Source organism: Nerophis ophidion, linkage group LG08, assembly GCF_033978795.1.
Source record: "Nerophis ophidion isolate RoL-2023_Sa linkage group LG08, RoL_Noph_v1.0, whole genome shotgun sequence".
In the NCBI taxonomy this organism is placed as follows: Eukaryota; Metazoa; Chordata; class Actinopteri; order Syngnathiformes; family Syngnathidae; genus Nerophis; species Nerophis ophidion.
This window is the reverse complement of record NC_084618.1, coordinates 5,493,836-5,508,835: the sequence shown is the minus strand read 5'-3', so window position 1 is coordinate 5,508,835 and position 15,000 is coordinate 5,493,836. Positions and strand designations below refer to the sequence as shown.

Here is a 15,000-nt window from a genome sequence, read left to right as displayed (position 1 = left end):
CTTATCGAACAATCGGGAGAACCGGTTTCTAACATCATCCCGAGCCCTATGGTCGCGAAAATACGGTATAGTGGCTCCCATAACAGGAACCGGTTCTCAAAAAGGGATTCGAATCCATGGAATTGGTTCTTTTCTTATCGAACAATCGGGAGAACCGGTTTCGAACATCATCCCTACCCCTATGGTCGCGATAATACAGTATAGTGTCTTCCATAACGGGTACCCGTTCTCAAAAAGGGATTTGAATCCATGGAATTTGTTCTTTTATAATCGAAAAATCGGGAGAACTGGTTTCGAACATTACCCCTGGCCCTATAGTCGCGAAATTACGGTATAGTGGCTTCCGTAACGGGAAACGGTTCTGAAAAAGGTATTTGAATCCATGGAATCGATTCTTTTCTCATCGAACAATCGGGAGAACCGGTTTCGAACATCATCCCTACCCCTATGGTCGTGATAATACGGTATAGTGGCTTCCATAACGGGAACCCGTTCTCAAAAAGGGATTTGAATCCATGGAATCAGTTCTTGTATAATCGAACAATCGGGAGAACTGGTTTCGAACATTACCCCTAGCCCTATAGTCGCGAAATTACGGTATAGTGGCTTCCATAACGGGAAACGGTTCTCAAAAAGGGATTTGAATCCATGGAATCGGTTCTTTTCTTATCGAACAATCGGGAGAACCGGTTTCGAACATCATCCCTACCCCTATGGTCGCGATAATACGGTAAAGTGGCTTCCATAACGGGAACCCGTTCTCAAAAAGGGATTTGAATCCATGGAATTGTTTCTTTTCTTATCGAACAATCGGGAGAACCGGTTTCAAACATCATCCCGAGCCCTATGGTCGCGAAAATACGGTATAGTGGCTCCCATAACGGAAACCGGTTCTCAAAAAGGGATTTGAATCCATGGAAACATTTCTTTTCTTATCGAACAATCGGGAGAACCAGTTTCGAACATCATCCCTACCCCTACGGTCGCGATAATACAGTATAGTGGCTTCCATAACGGGAACCCGTTCTCAAAAAGGGATTTGAATCCATGGAATCGGTTTTTGTATAATCGAACAATCGGGAGAACTGGTTTCGAACATTACCCCTAACCCTATAGTCGCGAAATTACGGTATAGTGGCTTCAATAACGGAAAACAGTTCTCAAAAAGGGATTTGAATCCCTGGAATCGGTTATTTTCTTATCGAACAATTGGTAGAAGAGGTTTTCTAACATCATCCCTAGCCCTATGGTCGCCGAAGTACGGTATATTGGCTTCGATAGCGGGAACAGGGTCTCAAAAAGGGATTCGAATCCATGGAATTGGTTCGGTTCTTTTTTTATCGAACAATCGGGAGAACTGGTTTTGAACATCATCCCTACCACTAGGTCGCAAAAATATGGTATAGTGGCTCCCATAACGGGAACCGGTTCTCAAAAAGGGATTCGAATCCATGGAAACATTTCTTTTCTTATCGAACAATCGGGAGAACCGGTTTCGAACATCATCCCTACCCCTATGGTCGCGATAATACGGTATAGTGGCTTCCATAACGGGAACCCGTTCTCAAAAAGGGATTTGAATCCATGGAATCGGTTCTTGTATAATCAAACAATCGGGAGAACTTGTTTCGAACATTACCCCTAGCCCTATAGTCGCGAAATTACGGTATAGTGGCTTCCATAACGGGAAACAGTTCTCAAAAAGGGATTTGAATCCATGGAATCGGTTCTTTTCTTATCGAACAATCGGGAGAACCGGTTTCGAACATCATCCCGAGCCCTATGGTCGCGAAAATACGGTATAGTGGCTCCCATTGTTGCGATCTGCTGCTCAGATCTTCACGTGTTTGTTTTTTCATTCTCAGTCTGACCCGTTTATTTCCTGTTTTTGTCCATCACTATGGTTACACATCAGTCCACCTGTTAGTCTCGCCCCGCACACCTGCTACTAATTTTCACCCTCCTATTTAAGCTCACCTTTTCTGTTCACTCATTCTCGGATCCTAATTTGCCCACGCGCATCAGTGACGACTCTCATCATTCGTATGTATTTTCTCGCTAGCTCTCACGCCAAGCCACTTTATTGTCTAGCTTTCATGCTAAATGTTTTGTTTACTCTTTTGTGTCCTCGTACCAAGTTCTAGTTTTCCTTGTTTTATCCTAGCTTTCACGCTAGCGTCTTTTGTTTACTTTTTCTCTTTACACCAGTATTTTTGTTCATAGACTTTTGTTATTAAATACCCTTTATCTTACCTATGCTGTGTTCTGCTTCGACGCATCCACGGGAAAACCACACCGGCATTACAATGCCGAAGAAGAGTCATCACACCCATAACAGGAACCGGTTCTCAAAAAGCGATTCGAATCCATGGAATTGGTTCTTTTCTTATCGAACAATCGGGAGAACCGGTTTCGAACATCATCCCTACCCCTATGGTCGCGATAATACAGTATAGTGGCTTCCATAACGGGAACCCGTTCTCAAAAAGGGATTTGAATCCATGGAATCGGTTCTTTTCTCATCGAACAATCGGGAGAACCGGTTTCTAACATCATCCCTAGCTCCATGGTTGCCGAAGTACGGTATATTTGCTTCGATAGCAGGAACCGGTTCTCAAAAAGGGATTAGAATCCATGGAATCAGTTCCGTTCTTTTCTCATCGAACAATCGGGAGAACTGGTTTCGAACATCATCCCTAGCCCTATGGTCACAAAAATACGGTACAGTGGCTCCCATAACAGGAACCGGTTCCTAAAAAGGGATTCGAATCCATAGAATCATTTTTTTCTTATCGAACAATCGGGAGAACCAGTTTCGAACATCATCCCTACCCCTATGGTCGCGATAATACAGTATAGTGGCTTCCATAACGGGAACCCGTTCTCAAAAAGGGATTTGAATCCATGGAATCGGTTCTTGTATAATTGAACAATCGGGAGAACTGGTTTCGAACATTACCCCTAGCCCTATAGTCGCGAAGTTACGGTATAGTGGCTTCCATAACGGGAAACAGTTCTCAAAAAGGGATTTGAATCCGTGGAATGGGTTCTTTTCTTATCGAACAATCAGGAGAACCGGTTTCTAACATCATCCCTAGCCCTATGGTCACAAAAATACGATATAGTGGCTTCGATATTGGGAACCGGTTCTCAAAAATGGATTTGAATCCATGGAATCGTTTATTTTCTTATCGAACAATCGGGAGAACCGGTTTCGAACATCATCCCTAGCCCTATGTTCGCGAAAATATGGTATAGTGGCTTCGATGACGGGAACTGGTTCTCAAAAAGGGATTTTAATCCATGGAATCGGTTCTTTTCTTATCGAACAATCGGGAGAACTGGTTTCTTACATCATCCCTAACCCTATGGTCGCCGAAGTACGGTGTATTGGCTTCAATAGCGTGAACCGGTTCTCAAAAAGGGATTCGAATCCATGGATTGGATTTGGTTCGGTTCTTTTGTTATCGAACAATCGGGAGAACTGGTTTCGAACATCATCTCTAGCCATATGGCTGCAATAATACGGTATAGTGGCTTCAATAACGAGAACCAGTTCTCAAAAGGGGATTGAATCCATGGTTCTTTTCTTATCAAACAATCGGGAGAACTGGTTTCGAACATCATCCCTAGCCCTATGGTCGTGAAAATACGGTATTGTGGCTTTGATAACGGGAACCGGTTCTCAAAAAGGGATTCCAGTCCATGGGATCGGTTCTTTTCTTATCGAACAATCAGGAGAACTGGTTTTGAACAATATCCCCAGCCCTATGGTCGCGAAATTACGGTACAGTGGCTTCCATGACGGGAAACGGTTCTCAAAAAGGGATTTGAATCCATGGAATCGGTTCTTTTCTTATCGAACAATCGGGAGAACCGGTTTCTAACATTATCCCTAGCCCTATGTTCGCGAAAATATGGTCTAGTGGCTTCGATAACGAGAACCGGTTCTCAAAAGGGGATTCGAATCCATGGAATTGGTTCGGTTCTTATCGAACAATCGGGAGAACTGGTTTCGAACATCATCCCTAGCCCTATCGTCGCGAAAATACGGTATTGTGGCTTTGATAACGGGAACCGGTTCTCAAAAAGAGATTCCAGTCAATGGGATCGGCTCTTTTCTTATCGAACAATCAGGAGAACTGGTTTTGAACAATATCCCCAGCCCTATGGTTGCGAAAATACGGTATAGTGGCTCCGAATACAGGAACCGGTTCTCTAAAATGGATTAAAATTCATGGAATTGGTCATTTTCTTATCGAACAATCGGGAGAGCCGGTTTCTAACATCATCCCCAACATACTATGTTCGCGAAAATACGGTACAGTGGCTTCCATAACGGGTACTGGTTCTCAAAATGGGATTTAAAACCATGGAATCGGTTCTTTTCTTATCGAAGAACCAGGTTAGAACACAATCCCTAGACCTATTGTTGCGAAAATACGGTATAGTGGCTTCGATAACGTGAACCGGTTCTCAAAAAGGGATTTTAATCCATGGAATCGGTTCTTTTCTTATCGAACAATCGGGAGAACCGATGTAATGTAGCGCAGCTCCCAGGTGTGATCAATCATCCCTCCTGTGCAGGACAAGTGCTACCAGTACTGGCCGGATCAGGGCTGCTGGACCTACGGGAGCGTGCGGGTGGCGGTGGAGGACTTCACCGTGTTGGTGGACTACACCATACGCAAGTTCTGCATCCAATACGTAAGCTTGCACACGTTTTTTTTTTTAAAATGGGGCCTGACCGCGTGTCCGCCTCGCAGCAATCCACCGACGCCGCCAAAACCACGCGGATGGTGACCCAGCTCCACTTCACCAGCTGGCCCGATTTCGGCGTGCCCTTCTCGCCCATCGGCATGCTCAAGTTCCTCAAGAAAGTCAAGGCGGTCAACCCGCCTATTTCCGGGCCCATAGTGGTCCACTGCAGGTATACCAGGAAACACACACACTCACACACACACACACACACACACACACCCGCCTTCTCACTCTTGTTGTTCTTCAAAAAAAGAAAGGCTAAACTAGTTTGATGCCATCGGTACTATCCATTCACGGTAATAGAAAGTACTATATTGATCCCTGTGGGGAATTCAGAACCACAGTTCGCTCACAATGGATGATAAACACATAGGTATTTTTACATGTGAATAATATAAATACAGGCTATTATACAGCATTATTCACTTGTGAATAATATAAATGGAGTCTTATATACAGCATTATTCACATGTGAATAATATAAATACAGTCTATTATACAGCATTATTCACATGTGAATAATATAAATGCAGTCTATTATACAGCATTATTGACATGTGAATAATATAAATATAGTCTATTATACGGGATTATTAACATGTGAATAACATAATACAGTCAATTATACAGCATTATTCACATGTGAATAATATAAATGCAGTCTATTATACAGCATTATTGTCATTTGAATAACATAAATACAGTCTATTATACAGCATTATTCACATGTGAATAATATAAATACAGTCAATTATACAGCATTATTCACATGTGAATAATATAAATACAGTCTATTATACAGCATTATTGACATGTGAATAATATAAATATAGTCTATTATACGGGATTATTAACATGTGAATAACATAAATACAGTCAATTATACAACATTATTCACATGTGAATAATATAAATGCAGTCTATTATACAGCATTATTCACATGTGAATAATATAAATATAGTCTATTATACGGTATTATTCACATGTGAATAATATACATACAGTCAATTATACAGCATTATTCACATGTGAATAATATAAATGCAGTCTATTATACAGCATTATTCACATGTGAATAATATAAATGCAGTCTTATATACAGCATTATTCACATGTGAATAATATAAATACAATCTATTATACGGCATTATTAACATGTGAATAATATAAATACGGTCAATTACACAGCATTATTCACATGTGAATCATATAAATGCAGTCTATTATACAGCGTTATTCACATGTGAATAATATAAATATAGTCTATTATACGGTATTATTCACATGTGAATAATATAAATACAGTCAATTATACAGCATTATTCACATGTGAATAATATAAATGCAGTCTATTATACAGCATTATTCACATGTGAATAATATAAATGCAGTCTATTATACAGCATTATTCACCTGTGAATAATATAAATGCAGTCAATTATACAGCGTTATTCACATGTGAATAATATAAATATAGTCTATTATACGGTATTATTCACATGTGAATAATATAAATACAGTCTATTATACAGCATTATTCACATGTGAATAATATAAATTTAGTCTATTATACAGCATTATTCACGTGTGAATAATATAAATTTAGTCTATTATACAGCGTTATTCACATGTGAATAATATAAATATAGTCTATTATACGGAATTATTCACATGTGAATAATATAAATGCAGTCTATTATACAGCATTATTCACATGTGAATAATATAAATACAGTCTTATATACAGCATTATTCACATGTGAATATTATAAATATAGTCTATTATACGGTATTATTCAAATGTGAATAATATAAATACAGTCTATTATACGGCATTATTCACATGTGAATAATATAAATGCAGTCTATTATACAGCATTATTCAGATGTGAATAATATAAATGCAATCTATTATACAGCATTATTCACATGTGAATAATATAAATACAGTCTATTATACAGCATCATTCACTTGTGAATAATATAAATGCAGTCTATTATACAGCATTATTCACATGTGAATAATATAAATGCAGTCTATTATACAGCATCATTCACTTGTGAATAATATAAATGCAGTCTATTATACAGCATTATTCACATGTGAATAATATAAATGCAGTTTATTATACGGTATTATTCACATGTGAATAATATAAATGCAGTCTTATATACAGCATTATTCACATGTGAATAATATAAATGCAGTCTATTATACAGCATTATTCACATGTGAATAATATAAATATAGTCTATTATACGGTATTATTCACATGTGAATAATATAAATGCAGTCTATTATACAGCATTATTCACATGTGAATAATATAAATGCAGTCTATTATACAGCATTATTCACATGTGAATAATATAAATGCAGTCTATTATACAGCATTATTCACATGTGAATAATATAAATGCAGTCTATTATACAGCATTATTGTCATTTGAATAACATAAATACAGTCTATTATACAGCATTATTCACATGTGAATAATATAAATGCAGTCTATTATACAGCATTATTCACATGTGAATAATATAAATATAGTCTATTATACGGTATTATTCACATGTGAATAATATAAATGCAGTCTATTATACAGCATTATTCACATGTGAATAATATAAATGCAGTCTATTATACAGCATTATTCACATGTGAATAATATAAATATAGTCTATTATACGGTATTATTCACATGTGAATAATATAAATGCAGTCTATTATACAGCATTATTCACATGTGAATAATATAAATGCAGTCTATTATACAGCATTATTCACATGTGAATAATATAAATGCAGTCTATTATACAGCATTATTCACATGTGAATAATATAAATGCAGTCTATTATACAGCATTATTGTCATTTGAATAACATAAATACAGTCTATTATACAGCATTATTCACATGTGAATAATATAATGCAGTCTATTATACAGCATTATTCACATGTGAATAATATAAATGCAGTCTATTATACAGCATTATTCACATGTGAATAATATAAATATAGTCTATTATACGGTATTATTCACATGTGAATAATATAAATGCAGTCTATTATACAGCATTATTCACATGTGAATAATATAAATGCAGTCTATTATACAGCATTATTCACATGTGAATAATATAAATGCAGTCTATTATACAGCATTATTCACATGTGAATAATATAAATGCAGTCTATTATACAGCATTATTGTCATTTGAATAACATAAATACAGTCTATTATACAGCATTATTCACATGTGAATAATATAATGCAGTCTATTATACAGCATTATTCACATGTGAATAATATAAATGCAGTCTATTATACAGCATTATTCATATGTGAATAATATAAATACAGTCAATTATACGGGATTATTAACATGTGAATAACATAAATACAGTCAATTATACAGCATTATTCACATGTGAATAATATAAATACAGTCAATTATACAGCATTATTCACATGGGAATAATATAAATGCAGTCAATTATACAGCATTATTCACATGTGAATAATATAAATGGAGTCTTATATACAGCATTATTCAGATGTGAATAATATAAATACAGTCTATTATACAGCATTATTCACATGTGAATAATATAAATGCAGTCTATTATACAGCATTATTCACATGTGAATAAGATACATACAGTCAATTATACAGCATTATTCACATGTGAATAATATAAATGGAGTCTTATATACAGCATTATTCAGATGTGAATAATATAAATACAGTCTATTATACAGCATTATTCACATGTGAATAATATAAATGCAGTCTATTATACAGCATTATTCACATGTGAATAAGATACATACAGTCAATTATACAGCATTATTCACATGTGAATAATATAAATGGAGTCTTATATACAGCATTATTCAGATGTGAATAATATACATACAGTCAATTATACAGCATTATTCACATGTGAATAATATAAATGCAGTCTATTATACAGCATTATTCACATGTGAATAATATGAATACAGTCTATTATACGGCATTATTAACATGTGAATAATATAAATACAGTATTATACGGGATTATTAACATGTGAATAACATAAATACAGTCAATTATACAGCATTATTCACATGTGAATAATATAAATGCAGTCTATTATACAGCATTATTCACATGTGAATAATATAAATACAGTCAATTATACAGCATTTATATAAATACAGTCTATTATACAGCATTATTCACATGTGAATAATGTAAATGCAGTCTATTATACAGCATTATTCACATGTGAATAATATAAATACAGTCAATTATACAGCATTATTCACATATGAATAATATAAATGCAGTCTATTATACGGCATTATTCACATGTGAATAATATAAATATAGTCTATTATACGGTATTATTCACATGTGAATAATATAAATACAGTCTATTATACAGCATTATTCACATGTGAATAATATAAATTTAGTCTATTATACAGCATTATTCACATGTGAATTATATAAATATAGTCTATTATACGGTATTATTCACATGTGAATAATATAAATACAGTCTATTATACGGCATTATTAACATGTGAATAATATAAATGCAGTCTATTATACAGCGTTATTCACTTGTGAATAATATAGTCTATTATACAGCATTATTCACATAATGAATAATAAAAGTGGATGATATAAATACAGTCTATTATACATTAAAGTAGAGTCAAAAAGGAACATATGCATTATACAGAACTAAAATCTATGACTGTTGTTTGTATCTTCAAATGCTTCGAATGCTAATGTTAGCATTCCCAACATTATATATATATATATATATATATATATATATATATATATATATATATATATATATATATATATATATATATGTATATGTGTGTGTGTGTATATATGTATATATATATATCTACATATGCATATACACACATATATGTGTGTGTGTATTGTTGTTGCCATTCTAACCCACGCTTCCGTGCAAATTGCTTTAGGCTTTTGAGCAAAAAAAAAAAGTGTATTTCATTGTGTTTATTTTTCCAGCGCCGGCGTCGGTCCGGACGGGAACCTTCATCGTCATCGACGCCATGATCGACATGATGCACGCCGAGCAAAAAGTGGACGTGTTCGGCTTCGTCTCCAAGATCCGAGAACAGCGCTCGCAGCTCATCCAGACGGACGTGAGTCAGGGTGCCGACGTTCCCTCGACGCGTTGAACGCGGTCATTAAACACGGCGGCGTCTCCCCCCCCCCCCCTGCAGATGCAGTACTCCTTCATCTACCAGGCCCTGCTGGAATACTTCCTGTACGGGGACACGGAGCTGGACGTGTCGTCTCTGGAAGGACATCTGCACAAACTGCACAACACCTTCAACACCGGGGACCGCGTCGGCCTGGAGGAGGAGTTCAAGGTAATTGGACTTTTAGGGACAGAGGACCCTATTGTATTTGTAAGGTTTTATTATTATTAGGGACCCGCAATGTCCCCTTTGGTACAATAGGACAGAGGACCCTTTGTATTTCTAAGGTTTTATTCTTTCTTTATTGTTATTAGGGACTGAATGTCCCTTTGGGACAGAGGACCCTGTTGTATCTGTAAGGTTTTATTATTGTTCTTCATTATTATTATTCCGCCGCTTCTTCAAGCTGTAATTTGACCCACTTAACATGCTTCAAAACTCACCAAACTGGACACACACATCAGGACTGGCGAAAATTGCGAACTAATAAAAAAAAAAATAAATAAATAAAAAAAATACAAAATAAATAAAAAAACTCAAAATTACGCTTTAGCGCCCCCTAGGAATAAAACACAGACAAAACTGCTGGTAACTTCCGTTTGGAATGTCGTAGAGACATGAAACAAAAACCTCTATGTAGGTCTGACTTAGACCTAGATTTCATAAAATAACTTCCTTCAGCAAAAAATCAAGAGGAAGTTACCAAAAACCCCTTCCAAACAAAAGTTTCCTAAAAATGTAATTTTTGCCTCTTTGAGCTGTAATTTGACCCCCTTAAAATGCTTCAAAACTCACCAAACTGGACACACAAAATAAATATTTTAAAAAACTCAAAATTACACTGTAGCGCCCCCTAGGAAAAAACACAGACAAAACTGCTTGTAACTTCCGTTTGGAATGTCTTAGAAACATGAAACAAAAACCTCTATGTAGGTCTGACTTAGACCTACATTTCATAAAATTATTTCCTTCAGCAAAAATCAACAGGAAGTTGGCAAAAACCCCTTCAAAACAAAAGTTTCCTAAAAAATGTAATTTTTGCCTCTTTGAGCTGTAATTTGACCCCCTTAAAATGCTTCAAAACTCATCAAACTGGACACACACATCAGGACTGGCGAAAATTCCGAACTAATAAATAAAAAATAAAAAAATAAATAAATAAACTCAAAATTACGCTTTAGCGCCCCCTAGGAATAAAACACAGACAAAACTGCTTGTAATTTCCGTTTGGAATGTTGTAGAGACATGAAACAAAAACCTCTATGTAGGTCTGACTTAGACCTAGATTTCATAAAATAACTTCCTTCAGCAAAAAATCAACAGGAAGTTGGCAAAAACCCCTTCAAAACAAAAGTTTCCTAAAAAATGTAATTTTTGCCTCTTTGAGCCGTAATTTGACCCCCTTAAAATGCTTCAAAACTCACCAAACTGGACACACACATCAGGACTGGCGAAAATTGCGAACTAATAAAAAAAAATAATAATAAAAAAAAATAAAATTGCGCTCTAGCGCCCCCTAGAAAAAAACACAAGACAAAACTTCTTGTAACTTGCGTTTGGAATGTCGTAGAGACATGAAACAAAAACCTCTATGTAGGTCTGACCTAGACTTAGGTTTCATCAAATAACTTCTTCAGCAAAAATCAACAGGAAGTTGGCAAAAAAACCCTTCAAAACAAAGTTTTCCTAAAAAATGTAATTTTTGCCTCTTTGAGCTGTAATTTGACCCCCTTAAAATGCTTCAAAACTCATCAAACTGGACACACACTTCAGGACTGGTGAAAATTGCGATTTAATTAAAAAAAAAAAAATAATAATAATTAAAAAAAAATTGCGCTCTAGCGCCCCCTAGAAAAAAGCACAGACAAAACTGCTGGTAACTTCCGTTTGGAATGTCGTAGAGACATGAAACAAAAACCTCTATGTAGGTCTGACTTAGACCTAAATTTCATAAATTAACTTCCTTCAGCAAAAATCAACAGGAAGTTGGCAAAAACCCTTCAAAACAATGTTTTCCTAAAGAATGTAATTTTTGCCTCTTTGAGCTGTAATTTGACCCCCTTAAAAATGCTTCATAACTCACTAAACTGGACACACACATCAGGACTGGTGAAAATTGCGATTTAATTAAAAAAAATAAAAAAAAAAAAAAATTGCGCTCTAGCGCCCCCTAGAAAAAAGCACAGACAAAACTGCTTGTAACTTGCGTTTGGAATGTTGTAGAGACATGAAACAAAAACTTATATGTAGGTCTGACCTAGACTTAGATTTCATCAAATAACTTCTTCAGCAAAAATCAACAGGAAGTGGCAAAAACCCCTTCAAAACTAAATTTGCCTAAAAAATGTAATTTTTACCTCTTTGAGCTGTAATTTGACCCCCTTAAAAATCTTCAAAACTCACCAAACTGGACACACACATCAGGACTGGCGGAAATTGCGATTTAATTTAAAAAAAAAATTTAAAAAAATTGTGCTCTATCGCCCCCTAGGAATAAAACACAGACAAAACTGCTTGTAAACTTCCGTTTGGAATGTCTTAGAAACATGAAACAAAAACCTCTATGTAGGTCTGACTTAGACCTACATTTCATAAAATAATTTCCTTCAGCAAAAATCAACAGCAAGTTAACAAAAACCCCTTCAAAACAAAAGTTTCCTAAAAATTGTCATTTTTGCCTCTTTGAGCTGTAATTTGACACCCTTAAAATGCTTCAAAACTCATCAAACTGGACACACACATCAGGACTGGCGAAAATTGCGAACTAATAAAACAATAAATAAAAAAAAATACTAAAAATTACGCTTTAGCGCCCCCTAGGAATAAAACACAGACAAAACTGCTTGTAACTTCCGTTTGGAATGTCTTAGAAACATGAAACAAAAACCTCTATGTAGGTCTGACTTAGACCTACATTTCATAAAATAATTTCCTTCAGCAAAAATCAACAGCAAGTTAACAAAAACCCCTTCAAAACAAAAGTTTCCTAAAAATTGTCATTTTTTGCCTCTTTGAGCTGTAATTTGACCCCCTTAAAATGCTTCAGAACTCATCAAACTGGACACACACATCAGGACTGGCAAAAATTGCGAACTAATAAAACAATAAATAAAAAAAAATACTAAAAATTACGCTTCAGCGCCCCCTAGGAATAAAACACAGACAAAACTGCTTGTAACTTCCGTTTGGAATGTCGTAGAGACATGAACAAAAACTTCTATGTAGGTCTGACTTAGAACTAGATTTCATAAAATAACTTCCTTTAGCAAAAATCAAGAGGAAGTTACCAAAACCCCTTCAAAACAAAATGTTCCTAAAAAAAGTAATATTTGCCTCTTTGAGCTGTAATTTGACCCCCTTAAAATGCTTCAAAACTCACCAAACTGGACACACACATCAGGACTGGCAAAAATTGCGATCTAATAAAAAAAAATAATACCAAAACTAAAAATTGCGCTCTAGCGCCCCTTAGGAATAAAAACACAGACAAAACTGCTCCTAGGAAGAAAACACAGACAAACACTGCTTGTAACTTCCGGTAGGAATGTCGGAGAGACATGAAACAAAAACCTCTATGTAGGTCTCACTTAGACCTACAATTAAATAATTGACATCCTTCAGCAAAAATCAACAGAAAGTTGGCAATTTCCCCTTCAAAATAAAAGTTTTGTAAAAACCGTCACCTTTTTTCAAACATTATGGGTGACAGAAAGAAGCACCAGTGTGACCCCAGGATGCAGGGAAGGTAGGTAACGTGAAGGTAAAGATATGTTGAATGGGTAAAGGCAGGAAACACCAGCAAAAGTCGGTCCCGTCCAGCGCTGCTTGCAGCTTTAATTTTTATTGTTTTATTTTACTGACATGTGCTTGCTTTGTGGCTCAGAAACTGACAAACATGCGCATCATGAAGGAGAACATGAGGACGGGGAACCTGCCTGCCAACATGAAGAAGAACCGAGTCCTGCAGATCATTCCTTGTAAGAGCGCCCACTTGTTCCCCCACATCTTGGTGTTTGTGATTCTGACGCTTTGCTCTTCTCTCCCAGACGACTTCAACAGAGTCATTCTGTCCATGAGGAGAGGGCAAGAGTTCACAGATTATATCAACGCATCTTTCATAGATGTAAGGATTTTTCCTTATTTTAATATATATTTTTTTCAAGGCTGTCCAGGCTGCATACTAAAATATCAGAGGATGCGAGGCCATTTTTGATACCTTTGATTTTGTAAGGTTAAAACTAGATATGTCCGATAATGGCTGTTTTGCCATATTCCGATATTATAGTTAGCATGTGTCAAGTACCAAAATATATGACTCTGAGATGTATACCTGCAAAATAGCTAAAGAAAAAAGCTAATATACTAACATTAGTACGTGTCAAGTAGCGAAATATAAGGACAAAATAAGCTTAAAAAGATAGCTTGCTAACGCTAACAGTTAGCATGTGTCAAGTACCAAAAAAAGATGACGTTTATACCTGCAAAAGTAGCTTAAAAAAAGCTAACATTGGCATGCTAACATTAAGCATGAGCCAAGTACCAAGTTTTTTGACTGTGTATTACTGCAACATTTGCTAAAATTGCCAAAATGTTAATGTGAACATGCAAACTGTAGTACCTAATACTAAATACAACATATCTAGCATGCTAACGCTAACATTTAGCATGTGTCATGTACCAAAATATGTGACTCAGAGATGTATACCTGCAAAATAGCTAAAGAAAAAAGCTAATATACTAACATTAGTACGTGTCAAGTACCAAAATATAAGGACAAAATAAGCTTAAAAAGATAGCTTGCTAACGCTAACAGTTAGCATGTGTCAAGTACCAAAAAAAGATGACGTTTATACCTGCAAAAGTAGCTTTAAAAAAGCTAACATTGGCATGCTAACATTAAGCATGAGCCAAGTACCAAGTTTTTTGACTGTGTATTCCTGCAAAATTTGCTAAAAATGCTAAAATGTTAATGTGAACATGCAAACTGTAGTA

General features: G+C 35.6%; 2 protein-coding genes across 2 annotated transcripts in view; both read left to right on the top strand.

Moving 5' to 3' along the window:
- Nucleotides 1-15,000, top strand: part of LOC133557233 (receptor-type tyrosine-protein phosphatase epsilon-like) — a 275,984-nt gene that overhangs the window by 184,520 nt on the left and 76,464 nt on the right. The window lies entirely within an intron of this gene.
- Nucleotides 1-15,000, top strand: part of LOC133557142 (receptor-type tyrosine-protein phosphatase epsilon-like) — a 45,068-nt gene that overhangs the window by 26,352 nt on the left and 3,716 nt on the right. Inside the window, exons 10-15 of the mRNA XM_061907386.1 lie at nt 4,588-4,707; nt 4,767-4,926; nt 9,812-9,948; nt 10,030-10,179; nt 13,892-13,985; nt 14,055-14,131. Of these exons, the coding sequence (XP_061763370.1) occupies nt 4,588-4,707; nt 4,767-4,926; nt 9,812-9,948; nt 10,030-10,179; nt 13,892-13,985; nt 14,055-14,131 (738 nt within the window). The remainder of the gene's footprint in view (nt 1-4,587; nt 4,708-4,766; nt 4,927-9,811; nt 9,949-10,029; nt 10,180-13,891; nt 13,986-14,054; nt 14,132-15,000) is intronic.